The following is a 26,356-nucleotide window of genomic DNA, read 5'->3' as shown; positions in this document are numbered from 1 at the left end:
ATTGGACAAATTGCGGTGCGTCCCTACCCGTTTCGTTCGCTTCAGTTTTAAGAAATGTTTCGCACAGATTCGGCTGAATGACTACAACCCTGGTTCATCCAAAAGCTTATGAAAAGGTACATAATAAACACCATGGCTAAAGAACACAGACCAGTAACTTAAGCCTACTACAACAGTATATCAGCTGCAGACACATTCACATGTAACTCCATCATAGGAATACAGATTCACTTTTGTCATTTTATTTTTGTGACAATGGCAGTTGTATGGGTGAACATAGAATTTGTAAAAATAAGTCGTTGACTGTATGGCATACAATAACACAACACAAACATGTCCAGAAACCCTCATTCACTGACATTACATTGGGCTTGGATGTCCAACACTCTAATGAGGGAAGACAGAAAAGAGACAACCGCAAAGTAATACAAGGCAAAACAGCACACAATTGAATGTTTCAACTATGTAAAGGTGGAAAAATAATTGTAAAAAGTAACTTATTTCCCTTAATAATGCAGATTGTAAGATTCAAACCATATGATAAAATGAATAACATTCAACACCACCGGAACACACAGTGAGACCAACAGACCAATCAGATTATTTACCCAGGCTTCATCACCATGCCAACCCCTGCAGAGATCTGCCAGCAGGCGAGGTCACAATACTACACAGAGGTGCCCTCTGTGAGAGGGGCTGTCTTGTTGTCATCAGGCTTCATGGCAGGGAAGAACAGTACCTCCTGTGAAACAGAATTAACAGGTGGTTTCACACAGACACAGAGTCCTGCTGAAGCGTATTCAAGTTTGTAGTGCGTGTGTGTGTAAACAAGCATCAACACAATGTCCCCTACAGCATAATAATAAACATGCATGCCTAAAGCCTTGTACACATTGGCAGTTTGAAGTGACTAAAATGTTTTCTTTGTTTTTTTTTGCATATACAATTAAAATCTGTTATAAAATCTAAAAGCACATGGAATCGGATATTTCAAACCACCTTCGTAGGTGAATCTGATTCCTGGCCATGCAACTTGTGTCTGAATGGTCAAATGTGATTTATTTGCTCGCAACTGTTTTTGACTTATTTGGCTTATCTTGTTTGCTAGCTACTCTGTTGACAGTTTGATAAGAACATGTGGTAGCTAACTAGCTTTTTAATGATTTACAAACAAATGAGTGAATGTGCTAGAAAGCTAAACAGCTACCTAGCTAGCGGACTGTTGTGGCTAGCCAAAAAGGACTCCTTTTGAAAGGTGGATCAGCTTATCGTTTGAGGCTTTATAAGTGTTCTTACACTATGACTTTTAACATTTAAAGGAACAGGGAAACATCCATTGCAAACATTGTTCTGGCCTTAGCTTGCTACATAACATGAGTGATAGGAAGCAGGAGCACCACCAATCAGCCTAAACCACTGCGCACACACCAGTCGTTACTATGACACCTAGCATAGCCATGTCTGCAAATGACTGCCGTCTGAACATACAAAAATCGGATTTGGTCACTTGTAAATTCCTGTTTTTACAGTCAGTATTTCAAAACGAGCTTAAAAACTACATTAATTTGAGCATTAAGGCCTACAGTGTGAACAAGGCTTTAGAGATTGTAAAGGATCTACATTGGGCCTCTGCCTGTATGTACTTTGATTGTACCTTAATGTTGTTGGAGTCTGTGAGGAACATGGTAAGACGGTCAAGGCCCATGCCCCAGCCAGCAGTTGGTGGCAGGCCATACTCTAGTGCCGTGCAGAAAGTCTCATCAACGGACATGCTCTCGTCATCACCCTCTGCCTTGGCCTAATAAAACACAAAAATACACACAGCAGCTAGATGAGAAACTAAAAATAAGTAGCTCATCAAGATTTACAGGGTGGTGACTCAAACGGGAAAATATCAGAAAGAAAATGAAGCACCAATGGTAACTAAGTTGATGTAAGGGAAGACTTTTCGGAAAATACTTCAGTACTACTACAAACAGTTAAAGTCGGAAGTTTACATACACCTTAGCCAAATATATTTAAACTCGGTTTTTCACAATTCCTGAAATGTAATCCTAGTAAAAATTCCCTCATAGGTCAGCTAGGATCACCACTTTATTTTAAGAATGTGAAATGTCAGAATAATAGTAGAGTGATTTATTTAAGCTTTTATTTATTTCATCACATTCCCAGTGGGTCAGAAGTTTACATGCTACCAAATACTAATTTAGTGTATTGCCTTAAAATTGTTTAACTTGGGTCAAACGTTTTGGGTAGCCTTCCACAAGATTCCCACAATACGTTGGGTGAATTTTGGCCCATTCCTCCTGATAGAGCTGCTGTAACTGAGTCCGGTTTGTAGGCCTCCCTGCCCGCACACGCTTTTTCAGTTCTGCCCACAAATTTTCTATAGGATTGAGGTTAGGGCTTTGTGATGGCCACCCCAATACCTTGACTTTGTTGACCTTAAGCCATTTTGCCACAACTTTGGAAGTATGCTTGGGGTCATTGTCCATTTGGAAGACTCATTTGTGACCAAGCATTAACTTCCTGACTGATGTCTTGAGATGTTGCTTCAATATATCCACATAATTTCCCTTCCACATGAAGCCATCTATTTTGTGAGGTGCACCAGTCCCTCCTGCAGCAAAGCACCCCCACAACATGATGCTGCCACCCCCGTGCTTCACGGTTGGGATGGTATTCTTCGGCTTGCAAGCCTCCAAACATACCGATGGTCATCATGGCCAAACAGTTATATTTTTGTTTCATCAGACCAGAGGACATTTCTCCAAAAAGTATGATCTTTGTCCCCATGTGCAGTTGCAAACCGTAGTCTGGCTTTTTTAGGGCGGTTTTGGAGCAGTGGGTTTTTCCTTGCTGAGCGGCATTTCAGGTTATGTTGATATAGGACTCATTTTACTGTGGATATACAGTCATGACCAAAAGTTTTGAGAATGACAAATATACATTTTCGCAAAGTCTGCTTGCCTCAGTTTGTATGATGGCAATTTTCAGTTACTCCAGAATGTTATGAAGAGTGATCAGATGAATTGCAATTAATTGCAAAGTCCCCTCTTTGTCATGCAAATGAACTGTATCCCCAAAAAACATTTCCACTGCATTTCAGCCCTGTCACAAAAGGATCAGCTGACACCATGTCAGTGATTCTCTCATTAACACAGGTGTGAATGTTGACGATGACAAGGCTGGAGATCACTTTCTCATGCTGATTGTGTTCGAATAACTGACTGGAAGCTTCAAAAGGAGGGTGGTGCTTGGAATCCTTGCTCTTCCTCTGTCAACTGTGGTTACCTGCAAGGAAACACGTTCCATCATCATTGCTTTGCACAAAAAGGGATTTAGAGGCAAGGATATTGCTGCCAGTAAGATTGCACCTAAATCAACCATTTATCGGATCATCAAGAACTTCAAGGAGAGCGGTTCAATTGTTGTGAAGAAGGCTTCAGGGGGCCCAAGAAAGTCCAGCAAGCGCCAGGACCGTCTCCTAAAGTTGATTCAGATGCGGGATCGGGGCACCACCAGTAGAGCTTGCTCAGGAATGGCAGCAGGCAAGTGTGAGAGCATCTGCACGCACAGTGAGGCAAAGACTCTGAGGATGGCCTGGTGTCAAGAAGGGCAGCAAAGAAGCCACTTTTCTCCAGGAAAAACATCAGGGACAGACTGATATTCTGCAAAAGGTATAGGGATTGGACTAGTGAGGACTGGGGTGAAGTCATTTTCTCTGATAAATCCCCTTTCCGATTGTTTGGGGCATCCGGAAAAAGCTTGTCCGGAGAAGACACGGTGAGAGCTACCATCAGTCCTGTGTCATGCCAACAGTAAAGCATCCTGAGACCATTCATGTGTGGGGTTGCTTCTCAGCCAAGGGAGTGGGCTCACTCACAATTTTGCCTAAGAACACAGCCATGAATAAAGAATGGTACCAACACATCCTCCGAGAGCAACTTCTCCAAAACATCGAGGAACAGTTTGGTGATGAACAATGCGTTTTCCAGCATAATGGAGCACCTTGGCATAAGGCAAAAGTGATAACAAAGTGGCTTGGGGAACAAAACATCGATATTTTGTGTCCATGGCCAGGAAACTCCCCAGACCTTAATCCCATTGAGAACCTGTGGTCAATCCTTAAGAGGCAGGTGGACAAACAAAAACCCACAAGTTCTGACAAACTCCAAGCATTGATTATGCAAGAATGGGCTGCCATCAGTCAGGATGTGGCTCAGAAGTTAATTAACAGCATGCCAGGGCGGATTGCAGAGGTCTTGAAAAAGAAGGTTCAACACAGCAAATATTGACTCTTTGCATCAACTTCATGTAATTGTCAATAAAAGCCTTTGACACTTACGAAATGCTTGTAATTATACTTCAGTATTCCATAGTAACATCTGACAAAAATATCTAAAGACACTGAAGCAGCAAGCTTTGTGGAAATTAATATTTGTGTCATTCTCAAAAAAATGTAGTACCTGTTTCCACCAGCATCTTCACAAGGTCCTTTGCTGTTGTTCTGGGATTGATTTGCACTTTTTGCACCAAAGTACGTTCATCTCTAGGAGACAGAACGAATCTCCTTCCTGAGCAGTATGACGGCTGCGTGGTCCCATGGTGTTTATACTTGCGTACCATTGTTTGTACAGATTAATGTAGTACTGTTGGAATCGGCTAAACTTTGAACATTGAGATACTAAATAAAGGATAGAGAAGAAGCCTTGAATAGGAAGAGTGAAAGAGACTGGGTTGTGTGTCAGAAGTTAATGGTTCTCTGTGGGAAGACGGATAGCTTTGGAATGTGTTGGTGGAAAGGAGTAGAGCAACGGTTGAGATAGGGGAGACAGACGGACATCTATGGACTAGGGGAAGGAGGGGTTGAGGTCAGGAGGTGAGGTCAGTTCCCCTTAAGGGAGTAATCAGGGTTTAGTATCTGGTTACCTTCTTCCTGTTGAACCATAAGATGTAAGGATTGGAGAAAGAAGGACATGTGTCCTAAAGTGGGATTGTATATAACTGTGATGGTGAGAAATGTTTTGCTGTCTGAATACAGCTACAGTGCCTTGCAAAAGTATTCAGCCCCCTTGAACTTTGCGACCTTTTGCCACATTTCAGGCTTCAAACATAAAGATATAAAACTGTATTTTTTTGTGAAGAATCAACAACAAGTGGGACACAATCATGAAGTGGAACGACATTTATTGGATATTTCAAACTTTTTTAACAAATCAAAAACTGAAAAATTGGGCGTGCAAAATTATTCAGCCCCTTTACTTTCAGTGCAGCAAACTCTCTCCAGAAGTTCAGTGAGGATCTCTAAAGGATCCAATGTTGACCTAAAAGACTAATGATGATAAATACAATCCACCTGTGTGTAATCAAGTCTCCGTATAAATGCACCTGCACTGTGATAGTCTCAGAGGTCCGTTAAAAGCGCAGAGAGCATCATGAAGAACAAGGAACACACCAGGCAGGTCCGAGATACTGTTGTGAAGAAGTTTAAAGCCGGATTTGGATACAAAAAGATTTCCCAAGCTTTAAACATCCCAAGGAGCACTGTGCAAGCGATAATATTGAAATGGAAGGAGTATCAGACCACTGCAAATCTACCAAGACCTGGCCGTCCCTCTAAACTTTCAGCTCATACAAGGAGAAGACTGATCAGAGATGCAGCCAAGAGGCCCATGATCACTCTGGATGAACTGCAGAGATCTACAGCTGAGGTGGGAGACTCTGTCCATAGGACAACAATCAGTCGTATATTGCACAAATCTGGCCTTTATGGAAGAGTGGCAAGAAGAAAGCCATTTCTTAAAGATATCCATAAAAAGTGTTGTTTAAAGTTTGCCACAAGCCACCTGGGAGACACACCAAACATGTGGAAGAAGGTGCTCTGGTCAGATGAAACCAAAATTGAACTTTTTGCCAACAATGCAAAACGTTATGTTTGGCGTAAAAGCAACACAGCTCATCACCCTGAACACACCATCTCCACTGTCAAACATGGTGGTGGCAGCATCATGGTGTGGGCCTGCTTTTCTTCAGCAGGGACAGGGAAGATGGTTAAAATTGATGGGAAGATGGATGGAGCCAAATACAGGACCATTCTGGAAGAAAACCTGATGGAGTCTGCAAAAGACCTGAGACTGGGACGGAGATTTGTCTTCCAACAAGACAATGATCCAAAACATAAAGCAAAATCTACAATGGAATGGTTCAAAAATAAACATATCCAGGTGTTAGAATGGCCAAGTCAAAGTCCAGACCTGAATCCAATCAAGAATCTGTGGAAAGAAATGAAAACTGCTGTTCACAAATGCTCTCCATCCAACCTCACTGAGCTCGAGCTGTTTTGCAAGGAGGAATGGGAAAAAATTTCAGTCTCTCGATGTGCAAAACTGATAGAGACATACCCCAAGCGACTTACAGCTGTAATCGCAGCAAAAGGTGGCGCTACAAAGTATTAACTTAAGGGGGCTGAATCATTTTGCACGCCCAATTTTTCAGTTTTTGATTTGTTAAAAAGTTTGAAATATCCAATAAATGTCGTTCCACTTCATGACTGTGTCCCACTTATTGTTGATTCTTCACAAAAAAATACAGTTTTATATCTTTATGTTTGAAGCCTGAAATGTGGCAAAAGGTCGCAAAGTTCAAGGGGGCCGAATACTTTCGCAAGGCACTGTATGTCGACCCTTTCGGAATAATTAAACTTGGTTAAGCTTCTCTAGTGTCTGTGAGTTATTTACTCTGAAAAATTAGAACCTAACAGTACCTTCAGGCATTTGGAAATTGCTCCCAAGGATGAATCAGACTTGTGAAGGTCTACAATTGTTTTTCCCGAGGTCTTGGCTGATTTCTCTTGATTTTCCCATGATGTCAAGCAAAGAGGCACTGAGTTTGAAGGTAGGCCTTGAAATACATCCACAGGTACACCTCCAATTGACTCAAATGATGTCAATTAGCCTATCAGAAGCTTCTAAAGCAATAACATAATTTTCTGGAATTTTCCAAGTTATTTAAAGGCATGTAAACTTCTGACCCACTGGAATTGTGATACAGTGAATTATAAGTTAAATAATCCGTCTAAACAATTGTTGGAAAAATTACTTGTGCCATGCACAAAGTAGATGTCCTAACCGACTTGCCAAAACTATAGTTTGTTAACAAGAAATTTGCGGAATGGTTGAAAAACAAGTTTTAATGACTCCAACCTAAGTGTATGTAAACTTCCGACTTCAACTGTAGTTTCTAGCATTACTCAGCCGACTTGCCCAGGCACACTGACCTTAGCCTGTTGCTCAAAGAGCTCCCTCTGTCTGATAGGGTCGTTCAACTCAGTGTAGGCATTACAGATCTCCTTCTTCAATACAAACAGCTCAAAACGCTCCGTCAGGCCTTTCTCTGACCGGTGCCTGTATGGGGAGAGATCAAAGAGAGCATAGATAGATACATCAGCATTGACAAGCAGGGGGCACTGCAATACCTATGACTCAGTTTCAAATGGTAAACTGCAGTCCATTGGAATGTGAATAAGAGCAGTTTTGCTTGTTTTTAAATTAGTGTAATATGGATAGGAAGAGCTCACCATTTGGCCAGGGGGCTCATGATCTGTGGGTGGTCACAGATGAACGTGGGGTTGATACACGTGACTTCCAGGAAATCTCCCACCAACTGCAGGGATAAACATCAACTTCAGTTTAGTCGTGATGTTAACAACACGGAAGGGGTATATAGGAGGAGGGTTTCCTGTAGATTAGAAAAGGCACCTTGTCAAGGAGGCGGGCAGTAGTTCTAGGAGGAGGGCACTCCACTCCTTTCTGGGCACACAGTTCATCAAAGAATGTACGGGTCTCTGGGGAGGGTGGAGAGGGACAGGTCAGTAAGACAGCCTAGGAAATTCTATAAATATATAGAGGTATAGCTGTGGCACTGTATTGACCGCCATTCATTCTCTTACCGTCACTGTCGTAGGTGTCAGCAGCTGGGAACTTGACGCCCATCTCCTTCTCCAGGTCGTGCGTCATGCTGACCCTCCTGAAGGGAGGAGTGAAGTCGATCTCATAGGTCGGGCCCTCTGGACCCTCTGGATGATACTTCACTTTGTACTCTCCAGTGATGTGCTTGACCATTCCTGATGGGAAGAGAGAGAGCAGACCAGTTAGTAAGGGAACCTACCATCGACACACCTTCATATCACTGTGAGCAACACATATACATATATACATATAATATATATACATATATATACATACATACACACATATATATACATATATATATATATATACAGTGCCTTGTGAAAGTATTCAGCCCCCTTGAACTTGGCGACCTTTTGCCACATTTCAGGCTTCAAACATAAAGATATAAAACTGTATTTTTTTGTGAAGAATCAACAACAAGTGGGACACAATCATGAAGTGGAACGACATTTATTGGATATTTCAAACTTTTTTAACAAATCAAAAACTGAAAAATTGGGCGTGCAAAATGATTCAGCCCCCTTAAGTTAATACTTTGTAGCGCCACCTTTTGCTGCGATTACAGCTGTAAGTCGCTTGGGGTATGTCTCTATCAGTTTTGCACATCGAGAGACTGAAATTTTTTCCCATTCCTCCTTGCAAAACAGCTCGAGCTCAGTGAGGTTGGATGGAGAGCATTTGTGAACAGCAGTTTTCAGTTCTTTCCACAGATTCTCGATTGGATTCAGGTCTGGACTTTGACTTGGCCATTCTAACACCTGGATATGTTTATTTTTGAACCATTCCATTGTAGATTTTGCTTTATGTTTTGGATCATTGTCTTGTTGGAAGACAAATCTCCGTCCCAGTCTCAGGTCTTTTGCAGACTCCATCAGGTTTTCTTCCAGAATGGTCCTGTATTTGGCTCCATCCATCTTCCCATCAATTTTAACCATCTTCCCTGTCCCTGCTGAAGAAAAGCAGGCCCAAACCATGATGCTGCCACCACCATGTTTGACAGTGGGGATGGTGTGTTCAGGGTGATGAGCTGTGTTGCTTTTACGCCAAACATAATGTTTTGCATTGTTGGCAAAAAGTTCAATTTTGGTTTCATCTGACCAGAGCACCTTCTTCCACATGTTTGGTGTGTCTCCCAGGTGGCTTGTGGCAAACTTTAAACAACACTTTTTATGGATATCTTTAAGAAATGGCTTTCTTCTTGCCACTCTTCCATAAAGGCCAGATTTGTGCAATATACGACTGATTGTTGTCCTATGGACAGAGTCTCCCACCTCAGCTGTAGATCTCTGCAGTTCATCCAGAGTGATCATGGGCCTCTTGGCTGCATCTCTGATCAGTCTTCTCCTTGTATGAGCTGAAAGTTTAGAGGGACGGCCAGGTCTTGGTAGATTTGCAGTGGTCTGATACTCCTTCCATTTCAATATTATCGCTTGCACAGTGCTCCTTGGGATGTTTAAAGCTTGGGAAATCTTTTTGTATCCAAATCCGGCTTTAAACTTCTTCACAACAGTATCTCGGACCTGCCTGGTGTGTTCCTTGTTCTTCATGATGCTCTCTGCGCTTTTAACGGACCTCTGAGACTATCACAGTGCAGGTGCATTTATACGGAGACTTGATTACACACAGGTGGATTGTATTTATCATCATTAGTCATTTAGGTCAACATTGGATCATTCAGAGATCCTCACTGAACTTCTGGAGAGAGTTTGCTGCACTGAAAGTAAAGGGGCTGAATAATTTTGCACGCCCAATTTTTCAGTTTTTGATTTGTTAAAAAGTTTGAAATATCCAATAAATGTCGTTCCACTTCATGATTGTGTCCCACTTGTTGTTGATTCTTCACAAAAAAATACAGTTTTATATCTTTATGTTTGAAGCCTGAAATGTGGCAAAAGGTCGCAAAGTTCAAGGGGGCCGAATACTTTCGCAAGGCACTGTATATACATACATATATATACACATATATATACACATTCCAGAATGATGAAGTAGAAACACCCCCTTCATTCACCCGAGAGAAGCTTCTCTGTGATATCCATCAAGTCATAGTAATCTGCATAGGCCATATAGAATTCGCAGGTGGTGAACTCTGGATTGTGGGTGAGGTCAATGCCTTCGTTTCTGAACTGCCGTCCAATTTCATACACTCTGTCAAACCCCCCAACCACAAGCATCTGGGGAAAAAAGACACAGAAATATGAGCATGGAGTTGAAAGTGTTTTTTCATGTGTTATTGGTCCTTCCTCAGGGGACATGTTACCTTGTGGTAGAGCTCAGGAGCAATCCTCATGTAAAGGTTCATGTCTAGGTCATTATGGTAGGTCACAAAGGGTTTGGCCACAGCCCCACCAGGAATCAGGTTCATCATGGGCGTCTCAATCTGTAAGAAATGTGTGTTGTGGTTTTAAAGTCTCAGTTACCTATCTCCATCTATCACCAAAACACTGTTTGTGAAAAAGAAGCCTTTAAAATGACTTTCCACATCAAAGAGAAGAGAGCTTTACCCCTCTTGAACTCTTAACCTGAACTCCTCCACACTCCAATGTAATTTCCCTGACACAAGTGCCCCCTAGTGGCCATTTCCCTCACCTCCAGGAATCCCAGCCCGTCCAGGAAGCTGCGGAGGTAAGTGATGATCTTGGCACGTGTTACAAACTTCTGCCTCACATAGTCATTGAGAATCAGATCCAGGTATCGCTGACGGAATCGTGTTTCCTGGAGGCAATTGGTTAGAGATAGTGTGAGGATCCCTAAAAATTGTAATTTCTTCTGCAGGTTACATGAATTAAAGGTGTCCTGTATCATCTCTCATTCATATGAAGGCCTGACATGTTTTCTGTATGTCCACTACAGGATTGTGAAGGTGCTCACCTTGTCCTTGAGACCAAAGTGCAGGTGGGGCAGCATGTGCAAGCAAGGTGAAAGCAGGGTCATCTCTATGGGAATGATGCTCAGTTCGCCCTTTTTGGTCTTCCCTGGATTACCACGAACACCAATGATGTCACCACGCCGCAGCTTGTTGTTGATGCGTACAAACTCCTCCTCAGACTTGTAGCTCCTGACAGGGAAGATTGACAGAAGGGGTTAGAAAAGATACATGTGGGAGTTATGAGCTCACATGAGTAGTGGAGTTCTGGGAAGGACCATGTTCTGTACCTGTTGGTTGCCATAACTTGCAGCTTGACGCCTTCCCCTCGCAAGTCATAGAAGATTAACTTGGCCCCAGACTCTCTCTTGGCATGGACACGACCTGCCAACAACAGAGTTTCACATATGTCAGATTGACCATCAAAACACATTATTCCAACACACAATAGTTGAAAACAGTTGTCAGTACCTGATACATTGAGGACAATGTCTGTTAGCTGGTCTCCAGGCTGTAGGTGGTTGTATTTCTCAATGAACTCTGTGAGCGACAGATCTACATTGTACTTGTGAGGGTATGGGTCCTCTGCTGTGCCCTTCAGAGCCTGGATGGCTTGAGTGCGGATCTTAAAGTATTGCTATTGGGATAAACAATATAAAGTGAGGTTACTGCAAATGTACACGAGCTCAATTACTGCAGCCCTATTTTTGAGAAATACACTACCGGTCAAAAGTTTTAGAACACCGTCATGTTACAAAATGTCAGGTTTGCATGTACAGTTCCAGTCAAAGGTTTGTACACACCTACTCATTCAAGTTAAAAAAAAAAAAAACTATATTCTACATTGTAGAATAATAGTGAAGACATCAACTATGAAATAACACATATGGAATCATGTAGCAAGCAAAAAAAAGTGTTGTTACACAAATCAAAATATATTTTACATTTGATATTCTTCAAATAGCCACCATTTGCCTTGATGACAGCTTGGCACATTCTCTCAGCCAGCTTCACCTGGAATTCTTTTCCAACAGTCTTGAAGGAGTTCCCATATACGCTGAACACTTGTTGGCTGCTTTTCTTTCACTGCGGTCCAACTCATCCCAAACCATCTCAATTAGGTTGAGGTCAGGGGACTGTGAAGGCCAGGTCATCTGATGCAGCACTCCATCACTCTCCTTCTTGGTAAAATAGCCCATACACAGCTGTAGAGGTGTGTTGGGTCATTGTCTTGTTGGAAAAAAAGGTTGTCCCACTAAGCCCAAACCTGATGGGAAGGCGTATCGCAGCAGAATGCGGTGGTAGCCATGCTGGTTAAGTGTGCCTTGAATTCTAAATAAATCACAGACGGCGTAACCAGCAAAGCACCCCCACACCATAACACCACCTCCTCCATGCTTCATGGTGGGAAATACACATGCGGAGCTCATCCGTTCACCTACTCTGCGTCTCACAAAGACACGGTAGTTGGAACAAAAAAAATCTCAAATTTGGACTCCAGACAAAAGAACAAAATCTGAACAGAGATGTGTCTGTTACTTGAACTCTGAAGCATTTATTTGGGAAGCAATTTCTGAGGCTGGTAACTCTAATGAACTTCCTCTGCAGCAGATTGCAGAGGTAACTCTGGGTCTTCCATTCCTGTGGCGATCCTCATGAGAGCCAGTTTCATCATAGCGCTTGATGGTTTTTGAGACTGCACTTGAAGAAACTTTCAAAGTCATTGAAATGTTCCGTATTGACTGACCTTCATGTCTTAAAGTAGTGATGGACTCTTTGCTTATTTGAGCTCTTCTGGCCATTATATGGATTTGGTATTTTATCAAATAGGGCTATCTTCTGTATATCCCCCTACCTTGTCACAACACAACTGATTGGATCAAACGCATTAAGAAAGAAAGAAATTCCACAAATTAACAAAGCACACCTGTTAATTGAAATGCATTCCAGGTGACTACCTCATGAAGCTGGTTGAGAGAATGCCAAGAGTGCGCAAAGCTGTCATCAAGGCAAAGGGTGGCTATTTGAAGAATCTCAAATATATTTCGATTTGTGGTTACTATATGATTCCATATGTGTTTTTTCATAGTTTTGATGTCTTCACTATTATTCTACAATGATGAAAACGGTAAAAATAAGGAAAAACCCTTGACTGAGAAGGTGTCCTAAAACTTTTGACCAGTAGTGTATATACATTTTTAATATTCTACTAAGATCAGCAGTAAATGTTCTCAAGCAAATCACAAGAGGGAGGGAAGGATGAACATAAACATCCATATAGCTCACGTTAGGGTCCAGGGTCTCCTCATCTGCATTCTGATCTGCCTGGTCATTGGTCTCCTTCTGCTCAACCTGCTCTTTGACTTTGGCTTCCTTCTCAGATGCCTTCTTCTCAGCTTTCATTCGCCTCTTCAGCTCACTGACAACAACAACACAGACAAAGAGGGTAACATCAGGGTATCTAGTGGACTCTGCATCGGGGTTGAGGGGACTACTTAATAAAGCCATTCAAGTAATGCCTAAAAAGGGAATCATTCATGACAAAAGGGTGGTTGTTTTTCTCACTGAATGGAAAAGCCACCAACCTTTTGTCACCTCGCCAGCGATTCCCCTGAATTAAAGCTGGGACTGACGCTGCACTGGGGAGAGCGAACTTTACCCCCTGAGCCCTGACCCCAAAGGCTTGGCACACCTGGTGCCTGGCAGTTCTGACCACCAGAGTCAGCATGGTGAAGCAGGATGACCTACTGTGCTACACCAGTCAATGACCAGACCTGGAGAGACACACACACACAGAGCACAGCTGACTTATTTCTGTGAATTTGAAACATGGGACCAACACTTTACATGTTGCGTTTATATTTTTGTTCTGTGTTAACAGGTTTAGTAACAGTGGTATAAAGTAAGTAGAAATACTTTGAAGTACTACTTAAATCATTTTTTTTGGGGGGGGGGGGGGGGTGTCTTGTACTTCACTATTTATATTTGGACAATTTTTACTCCACTACATTGGAGTAAAAGTTGCAGGACTTTGCAGTTCGAAAACTCTGCCATCATTTTCAAATGGCCCAGAGATATATCAGGAATGTCTCTCTATAAAGGTCCCTGGGCTCACACCAATATACATATTTAAGAGTCAAACTGTCATTCAAAATGAACAACCAACCCTGGTCAGTGTTGATATCCTATTTCGGGTCTTAATTTGGTTAAGTTAAATAACCAAGCAACTGATTTTGCTTCTTTTCCATTTCGGCAGTCTCCTAGAATGACTAAATGACGCCTGTATCTCTAGCTGTAGCCACCGAAAAACAATAAGAGGGGAAAAGGGTCAGTCACTCACTCACTTACCCAATGACATCCTCCTTAGCTAGCTAACGTTAGGCGCCATTTTTTAACTTGCTAAATAAATAGCTACATAAATAGATATGATAGCTGATTAGCCACGTTATGACTGACCTGTGATCATTGCCCTTGCTAGGTTTATTGTATTGCAATCCCCAGGATTAGTTACATTTCTTCATATCTGCTGAGTAGTTAAAGCGCCGTCAGTTCAACTTTAAATAGCGCATACAACCCAATTATTTCCCCCCGTTCTATTGATGTTAATGTGATATCAATATGACTGATTAACAAAATAGTGTTGCATTAACCTTTCCATGTTGGCAACCCACTTTAAACAAAATGCAACAATCCAAAATGTAGCCGGCTATTTTTTACAGTGATATGCACACTATTCCCAGATTCCATGTGCGAATGTTGCACGTCGCTAATACACAAGAGAATTAAATGTAAAACATTTTTGGGGATAAAAATAGAATGTGAATTTTCATGTGCCTTAATAACAAACTTGTATGCCATTTGTAAATATGAATCAAAATGTTAAATTACAAGCCTAGTTGATTTAGCCACAGAAAAATACAGGAACCTTCCCGCTGGTCATGATTGGCTGAAATAATGGATGGGATGGACATGCCGAGAGATGAGTTTGGATTGGTCTGCAATGTAGCATGCTTATGTTTATAACATGAGCTACTCAGTACGTCAATCCGTTTGTACTGTATGGGTTGGGATTATGGTTCACTGTTTAGCTAGCTAGCTACCTAAACAAGAGACTCGGCTTCGCCAGAGACACGACCCATCAAGTTAGCCAGATGTGTCTGGGATGATTACAACCATCTATTGTATTTCATGAACACGTGTACATGTCTAGACAATAGTGACACATCCACTTAGGTAGATGTGGCTGGGGGGTGGTTATAGCATTTTTCCCCCACATGACCCATCAATTTAAACAAGTGTGTCTGGGTAAGCATCATCTAATAATTATAAAATATTTTTATGTGGACACTTAATATTGCTACTATGCAAATAACAATTTCACTGTGCCGTTTACACCTTCTGTATCCTGTACCTGTGACAAATACATGTTGATATATAGTGTGTTTACCAAAGACGGTAATGTGAATAACAATATGACCTGCACCGAAGTCAGATTATGATATATGCCTTGGTAAAGTGTATTTTTACTACTACTTTCAACACATTTAGTCTTGAAATCTTTGGTTATTTACTACACTACTCTTACTTTGTTTAGCACATGGCTTCACATGTGAATACTTAAAGAGATGGGTGGGGACAGGCTTAAGAAGGGTGTGAACTATGCTGAATGGGTGTAGACAAAGCTCTCCAGTAGGTGTACCAAAACATTCAATGTCCATTTTCTCACAAGTGGTGACACATGTTTATTAACTTTCAAATGAGAATTACTTCCATTGTTCCTCAAGTGCAGTGTATGATACACCATTTTGTAGCTGATTTCAATTTGTTTTCGGAATAACAATGGATTTTAACATTAATTTCCAATAGTATTCTAATTAAAATCAGGTAAAAACTGCTGAATGAGTCCAAATATTTCTGTAATTTCTTTATTTTGATGATATACCTGACATCGTGAAAATGGGTTTGTCCTGCCTAGTCATGGTTGAGTGTCCAAAAAAAATAAAAAAAATTGCATTTTCTTTTACTTTTGATAATTAAGTATATTTCAAACCAAATGCTTTTACTCAGGTAATATTTTACTCTCACTTTCACTTGAGTCATTTTCTATTACAGTAACTAGGCAGAACATTTTCACTTTCATTCTGAGCTGATCAGACCACGTAACCCAGAAGTAGCTAGCTAAATTCACTATCTTTCAAGCCATCACATTACGGAAGTGAAATAGGATATTTAGCTTGGTTCAATGTTTCCTCAAATATATAGCATATCTGTATGACCTGAAAGGTTGGTAAAGTTGGCAAGCAACTCATTATGGTAAACCCAAAAAGGCAAACACTTCTTCAGCTAAAACGTGGTTTTGTCAATAAACCTAGCTGAAAATAAGGAACTTCGCGTCAGCAAATTAGCTGGGTAATTTCTAAGGTGCAATATGGATTTTGTAATCATCACCATTAACAGAATAGGATGAAGAGCATCCATGTCGCTTGACAGAAAAGACCATTGGAATTTGTATGCACATTCGCAATGGAACAGTCGTTTAACCATCGATCTTTATCCGATCTGATGCAACTGTGTGCAACAATATCCTAAAAATTTGATCGAATAATAACACGGAAGTGAAACACACACCATCAACGTGTTGCACACATATTCATAGATGATTTCCAATAGAAGAGTGATTCGACATTGGCTTACTTTTTGCTGAGTTCATTTGAGTGCACCTCTGTAACGTCAGCCATCTTCCTCGTGCTGCAAGCAAGATCAACGCCAACACACACACACACACACACACACACAACTGTACGCAATAACGTCACAACGCGTTCGAGGGCATCAGTCTGACGCAAGACGCTGCGTAAAAGTAGGACAGCACTCAGACCACCAGGGGATCATGTGAGTTTATTTTGTTGTTTCAAATAATTCCATGGGTGGCCTTCATTTTTATCTTCGTTGAAGAACACAGGTCCTTTACTAATTATAAATGTCTAATGCGAATATTAAAATACATGTCAATATGGATGGACAACTAGGGTATGACCACGATGCATTTAATTGATGATAAGTGATGTTACTCTTCAAACATCAAGATTGATGTGCTTGTGCTTGTGATTTTGACATTTCAAATCTTTCACAGTATGGAAAATTCATGTGTCTCCTGAACAACAAAAAAAAAGTTGATCAATGCAAAAATTGAACCAAAACCAAACAACAGAGTGGGTAAATAAATTAGACAAAGGAAAACATATCATCTATCTTTATTAATATAGATACCAGCAGGTTTACATAAATATAACTACTTGGGATGCACAATATATTGGTAAGCATATCGGAATAGGCCGATATTAGCTAAAAATGCCAACATCAGCATCGGCCCGATGTCTAGTTTAACGCAGATGTGCAAAACCGATGTCAAAGCTGATATATAACGTAGGTAGATGACGCCACAAAAAAATATAGCACTACACGTGCAACATAGCATTCATAACCTAGCCCACAATGTCTGCTGTGTGGATCGAGCAGTCAACAAGTCAAGCAGTCATTTGGAAGATTAAGAAAATTTCATCAAGACAACTCAAAGGCGAAATATCATTAACGTCAAGATAAACTTAACTGCTTGACATTTATGATGAAATCCTGGTTGAGACTGAACAAATGAACAATGAAATAGCACAGCAAGTAAGTGAAAGAAATAGGTTTTCATTATGTTTTACTGGTAATGGGGACATATGTAAATGCCAACAAAATAACTTTTTGGTCAGTGTGTGTGTGTGTGTTTCAACTATTTAACTGTACTAGAATGCTTAAAATATCGGATATCGTATCGGCCAAAAATGTCATAACTACAAGAATATACAAATGCCCCAACAAAAGCAAAAATACATTTTATATGGATTCATTTTTTTAAAGGTAACATTTAAGTTGTTCACTAATCTGGTCTTCCTGTTTTTGAGGCTTACCAATGGTTTACATCTTGTGGTAAACCCTCTGTATTTACTCTGGTGAAGTCTTCTCTTGATTGTTGACTTTGACACAGAAATGCCTACCTCCTAGAGGGTGTTCTTGATCTGGCCAACTGTTGTGAAGGTTTTTTTTTTTACTAGGGAAATAATTATTGTCATCCAACACAGTTGTTTTCAGTGGTCTTCCAGGCCTTTTAGTGTTCCTGAGCTCACCAGTGGGTTCTTTCTTTTTAAGAATGTACCAAATAGTTGATTTGGTCACACATAATGTTTTTGTTATCTCTCTGATGTGTTTGTTTTGATTTTCAGCCTAATAATGGCTTGCGTCACTGGCAGTGACAGCTCTTTGGACTTCATATTGAGGGTTAACACCAACAGATCCCAAATGCAAATGTCACACTTGAAATCAGCTCTAGACCTTTTATCTGCTTATTTGTAAATTAACTAATGTGGGAATAACACATACCTGGCCATTGAACAGCTGAGCATCCAATTGTCCAATTACTTTTAGTCCCTTAAAAAAGGGGGGCACATATAAAAAGTGCTATAATTCCTACACCGGTCACCCGATTTGGATGTAAATACCCTCAAATGAACTTCTACACTTTCAGCTCCTTATTTAATTTCAACTCCAATATGCTGTGGTAGACAGCTACAATAATAATAACTTGGTCAATGTCCAAGAAACATCTCAAGGATGATCAATGGAAACAGGATGCACCTGAGCTCAATTTTGAGTCTCATAGAAAAAGGGTCTGAATACTTATTTGACCAAATCAAATATGTTATGTTTTTTATTTTTAATACATTTGCTACAATTTCTAAAAATCTGTTTTCACTTTGTCATAATGGGGTATTGGGTGTAGATTGATGAGGGAAAATCTATTTTAGAATAAGGCTGTAACGTAACAAAAAACGTGAAGGGGTCTGAATACACTGTATACCAGTGTGCACGGTTGTCTGTTTGATGTAATTAAATAGTATATTATTATTTATTATTTGTATCGTTCTATGGCAAATGTACATAATGTGTTTTGTAGTGATGTCTCCATGGAAGATGTTTGTATTGGCTTGTGTCTGGCATGCACAAACTAGACTTATTTATAGATCTGAGAGGAGAACACTGCCATGTTATAGAAAGGCATCATCCCTTTTTATTTAATCAATCGTTTAATGTTGCCATTGTGCTACATGCATGAGTGAGAAAGATCAGTGAGAAAAAGTTGTGATGGACTACTTTCTGCACACTGTCAGTGTGAACCGGAGTGACTCAGTATTGCCACATGCAATCGTGTTCCCTACACTCAGCCCCTCCCAAGGTTCATTATGGCACCCCTCATGTCTCTTTTGTAACTAATGTTCCTATACTTCTGAGTATAACAATGTTCAAAGTTTCACCCAGAATCCAACAGTGGCTAGCTATGACAATCTGTTTGCACTGTATGGGTTGGGATTATGGTTTATTGTTTAGCTAGCTAGATGGTGAAGCATGATTCCTCACTGCAGAGAATGCGTTTCCACTTGCTCTAGAGTCCAATGGCTATCTTAGGTTTGTGTGCGGCTGCTCGGCCATGGAAACCCGTTTCACGAAGTTCCCGACAAATAGTTATTGTGCTGACATTGCTTCCAGAGGCAGTTTGAAACTCAGTAGTGAGTGTTGCAACCGAGGACAGACAACTTTTACGCGCTATGCGCTTCAGCACTTGGTGGTCCCATTCTGTGAGTTTGTGTGGCCTACCACTTGGCAGCTGAGACGTTACTCCTAGACGTTTCCACTAAACAATAACAGCACTTACAGTTGATTGGGGCAGCTCTAGCAGGGCAGAGATTTGACAAATTGACTTGTATGGTAGAAAATTACGAGATTGTGTTAATACTGTTTATGCATCGAATACGGTTTCTTACTACTTCCTCATCTGTGTCTGTGTTAACTGAGTTGGCCTCTGGGGTTTGAGCTAGCAACTGATTTAGGATGGTCGTGTCCTCTCTCGGAGCCTGGTATTCTGGTGTTTGTGTACTCGGAGGTACCAGGGAGGAGATGGATCTGGTATGGACAGCTGATAAGAATAACCTTGTCTTAGGGGCCAAACTTTGGTTTCTACATAATTAGAACAGTTTTCACAGCAAATGATATCTGGCTGGGGGATACTCCTTTCTCAAATACAAAACCTCACCCTTTGACCCATTCCACACATATTGTTTGTCATGTAGACTAAGAGGTTGTAACTTTGCCATCTTAACCCAACTCTGTTTCGGGGTTCTCAGCGATCACCAGATGATTGTTATTCATTACTTCAGAGTCTCTCTCACTTGGTTAGAATTTCCACGACACCTGTTGGAAAGGTGGCATCCTATGACAGTGCCACGTTGAAAGTCCCAGAGCTCTTCAATGCGGGCCATTCTACTGCCAATGTTTGTCTACAGAGATTGCATGGTTGTGTGCTCAATTTTATACACCTTTCAGCAACAGGTGTAGCTGAAATAGCTGAATCAACTGATTTGAAGGGATGTCCATATACCTTTGTCCAATGCATGTATTTCATGAACATGTGTACATGCCTAGACAATTGTGACCCATCCACTTAGCTATTTATGGCTGGGGGGTTGTTACAGCATTTTTTCACATGAACCATCAATTTAGACAAGTGTGTCCGGGTAAGCATCATCTAATAATAAAATATTTATACAATATTTTCATCTGGACACGTTCTATTTTTGATATTTCAAAAGCAGACATGCAAGTAACCATTTCACTGTAGCTTTTACACCTTCTGTATCCTGTGCATGTGACAAACTTTGATTTGATATATAGTGTGTCTTTACCAGATATGGTAATGTGAAGAACAACATGACCTGCATCAAAGTCAGATTAGGATTTAGGCCAAGGACTAGATAAAGTGTACTAATACTTTTTGCTACTACTTTCACCACTTTAAGTCTTGAAAACTTTGTTTGTTTACATGTGAATACTTAAAGAGATGGGTGGGGCTAAGGCTTAAGAGGGTGTGAACTCTGCTGAATGGGTATAGAGAAAGAAGAGCTCTCCAGTAGGTGTACCAAAACATTCAAGGGCCATTTTCTCAGAAGTGGGGTTACAAGGTAATCAGTGTAGTGTTTGATATAGATATACTATTTTGTAGACTGTGTTTTTATCCAATGTAAAAAAAAAATGCTTTCTGGTGTGTCCTGTCTACTTAATGTTTGAGATTTTGTTTTTAAACAAAAATCATGCTTTCTGATTTACCTAATATAAGTAATAAAAGTAATAGTATTTTTTACTTCTGAGAATTAAGTATACATAAAACCAAACATAGACTTTTCTCAAGGAATATATTTTACTCTGACTTTCACTTGAGTCATTTTCTATTCAGGTAACTTTACTTTATGACAATTGGGTACTTGTTCAACTGAGTAGGAAGAACATTTTCACTTTCATTCTGAGCTGATCAGTCAGACCACGTTGCCCAGAAGTAGCTAGCTAAATACACTAGCTAGCAAGCCATCCCATTACAGAAGTGAGATTATAGAATAATGCAAAATACTGATGAGTTCAATGTTTCTTCACATAAATAGCACATCAGTATGACCTGAAAGGTTGGTGAATTTGGCAAGCGACTCATTATGATAAAGCTAAAAAGGCAAACACTTCGTTAGCTAAAACGTGGTTTTGTTAATCAACCTACATGAAAACAATAAACTTCAAATCAGCAAATAACCTTGGGTAATTTGTACGATGCAATATCGGTTTTGTAGTTATATTCACTCACAGAATAGGATGGAGAGCATGCATATGTGTACATTAATGGACTGCAAGCAGCACGTGTGATAAGCTGCTTGAACCTAATGGACCATTAGAATATGTATGTACATTCGCTATGGCACACTTATTTTTCCATCGTGCTTTATCCGATCTGATGCAACCGTGTGCAACAATATCCTACTGCTTTTATGGAATAATAACACGGAAGTGATCCACACACACCATCAACGTGTTGCACATGTCTTCATAAATGCTGTCCAATAAAGGAGTGAATCGACAATGGCTTACTTTTTGCTTAGTTTCTCTGCATCCACCTCCGTAACGTCTGCCATCATATTTTTCTCTTTCGCTAGGCTTTGTCGGGTGTTGGTATCCAAGTTATGGTGCATTACCGCCACCTTCTGTACTGGACTGTGGGCCAGAGCAAGGGAGAAATGAACTTATACCTGCCAGCCACGTTTCTCTTAAAAAAGATTAACAAATATTTGAGACTATATCTAATGACGTTCTACTCAATATACTCTTTAAACTAATTTCCTGTATTCCCTTCTCCCCCATACAAGATATCTGCCTCTCTCTTTCCCTCTCATACTGCCCACACTGTATCAATACATGCTCCACTGTCTCCTGCCATCCAGGACCTGGATGACGACCTACAAATATCGCGCCATACCTGAGAGTAAACATCATTGACCACGAATGAAAACAACAAAGGCCTAATTACGCTCCCCAGCGGTGTATCGTTATCCACCAGGTAGCTGCCTTGTCCTTCCCATCTGCACAAGAGGAATACCTATGTAAGAATGCTGTTCATTAACTATAGCTCAGCCTTCAACACCATAGTACCCTCCAAGCTTGGGCCCAGAGTCTGAACCCCGCCCTGTGCAACTGGGTCCTGGACTTCCTGAAGGGCTACCCCCAGGTGGTGAAGGTTGGAAACATCACCTCCACTAAGCTGATTTTCAACACAGGGGCCTGACAAGGGTGCGTGCTCAGCCCCCTCCTGTACTCCCTGTTCACCCATGACTGCGTGGCCACTCACACCTCCAACTCAATCATCAAGTTTGCAGACGACACAACAGTAGCAGGCCTGATTACCTACAGGGAGGAGGCGAGGGCCCTGGCGTAGTGGTGCCAGGAAAATAACCTCTCCCTCAATGTCAACAAATGAAGAAGCTGATCATGGACTTCAGGAGACAGCAGAGGGTGCACACCCCTATCCACATCAACAGGACTACAGTGGAGACGGTGAAAAGCTTCAAGTTCCTTGGACTGCACATCATTGGCAACCTGAAATGGTCCACCCACACAAACAGTGTGGTGAAAAAGGCACAACAGTGCCTCTTCAACCTCAGGAGGCTGAATAAATTTGTCTTAGCCCCTAAGACTTTGTCTTGGCCACACAAATGTTTACAGATGCACAATTGAAAGCATCCTGTTGGGCTGTACCACCCCTTGGTATGGCAACTGCACTGCCTACAACCAAAGTGCTCTCCAGAGGGTGGTGCGGTCTGCCCAATGCATCACCGGGGGCACACTGCCGGCCCTCCAGCACCCGATGTCACAGGAAGGCCAAAAAGATCATCAAGGACATCAACCACCCGAGCCACGGCCGGTTCACCCCGCTATCATCCAGAAGACGAGGTCAGTACAGTTGGATCTAAGCTGGGACCAGGCGACTGAAAAACAGCTTCTATCTCAAGGCTGTTAAATAGCCATCACTAGCTGGTTACCACCCGGTTACTCAACCCTGCACCTTAGAGGCTGATGCCCTATGTACAGTTGAAGTCTGAAGTTTACATACACTTAGGTTGGAGTCATTAAAACTCGTTTTTTCAACCACTCCACAAATTTCTTGTTAACAAACTATAGTTTTGACAAGTCGGTTAGGACATCTACTTTGATTATTTCACTTATCATTCACTGTATCATAATTCCAGTGGGTCAGAAGTTCACATACACTAAGTTAACAGTGCCTTTAAACAGCTTGGAAAATTCCAGAAAATGATGTCATGGCTTTAGAAGCTTCTGATAGGCTAATTGACATAATTTGAGTCAATTGGAGGTGTACCTGTGGATGTATTTCAAGGCCTACCTTCAAACGCAGTGCCTCCTTGCTTGACATCATGGGAAAATCAAAAGAAATCAGCCAAGACCTCAGAAAATAAATTGTAGACCTGCACAAGTCTGGTTCATCCTTGGAAGCAATTTCCAAACGCCTGAAGGTACCACGTTCATCTGTAAAAACAATAGTACGCAAGTATAAGCACCATGGGACCAAGCAGCCGTCATACCGCTCAGGAAGGAGACACGTTCTGTCTCCTAGAGATTAACAGACTTTGGTGCGAAAAGGGCAAATCAATCCCAGAACAACAGCAAAGACCTTGTGAAAATGCTGGAGGAAACAGGTACAAAAGTATCTATATCCACAATAAAACGAGTCCTATAATGACATAACCTGAAAGGCCGCTCAGCAAGGAAGAAGCTACTGCTCAAAAACCGCCATAAAGCCAGACTACGGTTTGCAACTGCACATGGGAACAAAGATCATACTTTTTGGAGAAATGTCCTCTGATCTGATGAAACAAAAATAGAATTGTTTGGCCATAATGACCATCATTATGTTTGGAGGAAAAACGGGGAGGCTTGCAAGCTGAAGAACACCATCCCAACCGTGAAGCACGGGGGAGGCAGCATCATGTTGTGGGGTGCTTTGCTGCAGGAGGGACTGGTGTACAAAATAGATGGCATCATGAGGGAGGACAATTATGTGGATATATTGAAGCAACATCTCAAGACATCAGTCAGGAAGATAAAGCTTGGTCGCAAATGGGTCTTCCAAATGCACAATGACCCCAAGCATACTTCCAAAGTTGTGGCAAAATGGCTTAAGGACAACAAAGTCAAGGCATTGGAGTGGCCATAACAAAGCCCTGACCTCAATCCCATATAAAATTTGTGGACAGAACTGAAAGTGTGTGCGAGCAAGGAGGCCTACAAACCTGACTCAGTTACACCAGCTCTGTCAGGAGGAATGGGTCAAAATTCACCCAACTTATTGTGGGAAGCTTGTGGAAGGCTACCCAATTTTTTACTAGAATTAAATGTCAGGAGTGATGAAAAACTGAGTTTAAATGTACTTGGCTAAGGTGTATGTAAACTTCCGACTTCAACTGTACCTCCAAACAGAAAATCCTTTATCCAGTTGTACGTTCTTCCTCCTACCCCCATAATATCAAGCTTGATTATCAACCCCTCCTTCCACATCATATCATACGCCTTCTCCACATCAAAAAAGACAGCTACAACATTCTCCTTGTTCACCTGAGCCTTTGACCTATGATTCTAAGCAGAGCACTGGGTCCATAGTCCCCCTTCCCTTCCTGAACCCACTCTGATGTGGTGATACTAGCCCCTTGCTCTCCAGGAAGGAAGTTAGCCTCGCCGTAATCATATGTTCCATAATCTTTCACACGTGATGTTAAATCTATTGGCCAATAACTTGTTGGCCTCGCTGGGTCCTTCCTTGGCTTCCAGATTGGTACCACTACTGCCTCCCAACTGCCTGGTAGTTTCCCCTCCTCCCACACGTTGATGTACAACACCAATACCTTATCCAGTGCCCCATCAAGAAGATGGGTCGACATAACATAGCACACTTCATATTTCCCAGGTGAAGATAACCCAGCCTTACATATTGCCCTTTTCACCTCTGCCATGGTAAATGGTGCATTCAACACATCATTTACATCCTCCCTCCTGTCCAGCACTCCTGGGTGCTCCTCTCTTGTTCTCTCTCTCCCCCTCTGCCCCTCTGACAAATTTGCTGTGCTATGCACTTTGGACAAACATTTTGGCCATCATCTCTGCCTTCTCATCTGTTACTGCCATATCCTCCCCAATAGTCAACACTGGATAATCTCACTCCCTTTAACCCCACTTCTCCCACAGGTGTCACCCTTCCAATGGTGTCACAGAACCGACGCCAACATGACCTCTTTGCCTGACGGATAGTTCTCCTCACCAGGGCCTTCTTATACCGAATCAGATGTTGGAAGTCATGCGTCCTTTTCAGTACTCTAAATGCCCTCTTTCTACTCCTCCATTGCCCCACACTCCTCCATCCACCATGGGACTGCTTTCCTCCTCCTCCTTCCTGAACTCTTAGGTATAGCCACAGTAGCTGTCCCACTCAGGTATTCATACTATCCACATCCCCACTTATATCCACCCGAGCCATCACCTGCTCACTCAGCTCCTGAAACTGATCCTACTTTGCCCTTCCAAACACCCACCGGTCTACTCCACTGACACCTCCTCCGACCTACTGTACATAGTATGGGATAATGATCACTCCCTATTGTCAACTCCTCCCATACATTCCACTCAAAGGATTCCTGCTATCACACTAGACACAAGAGTGAGGGCCAAGGCATCCTCCTTCCCTGTGGCTACATCAATCCTGGTCCCTCGGCCATCATTCAGGCACACCACATCTTTCATTTCTATCAGATTTTCCATCACTTGGTAATTTCCATCGATCCGTTTCCCTACACCACATTACCTTACTTCTATCCTGGCCCTCCATCCTCTCCAGCTCCAAACGAGATCAACGCACGTACACACACTTTGACGTTGAACTGTACGCAATGATGTCTCAGCGTGTTCGAGGGGATCAGTCACAGAAGACACTGCGCAAAAGTAGTACTGCACCTAGACCACCAGGGGGATCAGGTTAGTTCATTTTGTTGCGGGTGGTCTTCATTTTTTTTAAATGTATGTAACTAGGCAAATCAGT

At 41.6% G+C, this 26,356-nt stretch overlaps 1 protein-coding gene across 2 annotated transcripts; it reads right to left on the bottom strand.

Annotated features, from left to right (window-relative positions):
* Window positions 1–226: 226 nt before the first annotated feature.
* LOC110526389 (lysine--tRNA ligase) lies at window positions 227–26,181 on the bottom strand. Of its 2 annotated transcripts, none has more exons than XM_090238637.1 (15): window positions 26,123–26,181; window positions 21,847–21,969; window positions 13,126–13,258; window positions 11,311–11,476; window positions 11,130–11,223; window positions 10,845–11,031; window positions 10,563–10,688; window positions 10,234–10,353; window positions 9,985–10,147; window positions 7,952–8,125; window positions 7,761–7,846; window positions 7,580–7,665; window positions 7,280–7,406; window positions 1,655–1,798; window positions 227–742 (listed from the first exon to the last, which is right to left on the bottom strand). In XM_090238637.1, exons 2-15 carry the CDS (start codon window positions 21,945–21,947, stop codon window positions 668–670), a joined length of 1,782 nt encoding a protein of 593 aa, XP_090094763.1. In that variant the 5' UTR covers window positions 21,948–21,969; window positions 26,123–26,181; the 3' UTR covers window positions 227–667. The 2 variants fall into 2 exon arrangements, with proteins under 2 accessions (XP_090094763.1, XP_036836645.1); XM_036980750.2 differs by lacking the exons at window positions 21,847–21,969; window positions 26,123–26,181 and adding exons at window positions 13,425–13,613; window positions 16,534–16,655.
* Between the last annotated feature and the right edge of the window lie 175 nt (window positions 26,182–26,356).

Source organism: Oncorhynchus mykiss, chromosome 6, assembly GCF_057628025.1.
Source record: "Oncorhynchus mykiss isolate SJ-2025 chromosome 6, ASM5762802v1, whole genome shotgun sequence".
In the NCBI taxonomy this organism is placed as follows: Eukaryota; Metazoa; Chordata; class Actinopteri; order Salmoniformes; family Salmonidae; genus Oncorhynchus; species Oncorhynchus mykiss.
Note: the sequence above shows the minus strand (reverse complement) of the source record. Positions and strands in the feature narration are given on the sequence as shown.

Bases quoted from the DNA above. Each gene is read 5' to 3' on its own strand.
- LOC110526389 (XM_036980750.2), bottom strand. From the start codon at position 13,567: ATGCTGACTCTGGTGGTCAGAACTGCCAGGCACCAGGTGTGCCAAGCC. The intron at 10,148-10,233 runs GTAACATGTCCC...TTTTTTCCCCAG, and splicing joins CTCCTGAGCTCTACCACAAG to ATGCTTGTGGTTGGGGGGTT. The intron at 1,799-7,279 runs GTCAGTGTGCCT...GTGTTTTATTAG, and splicing joins TCTTTGAGCAACAGGCTAAG to GCCAAGGCAGAGGGTGATGA.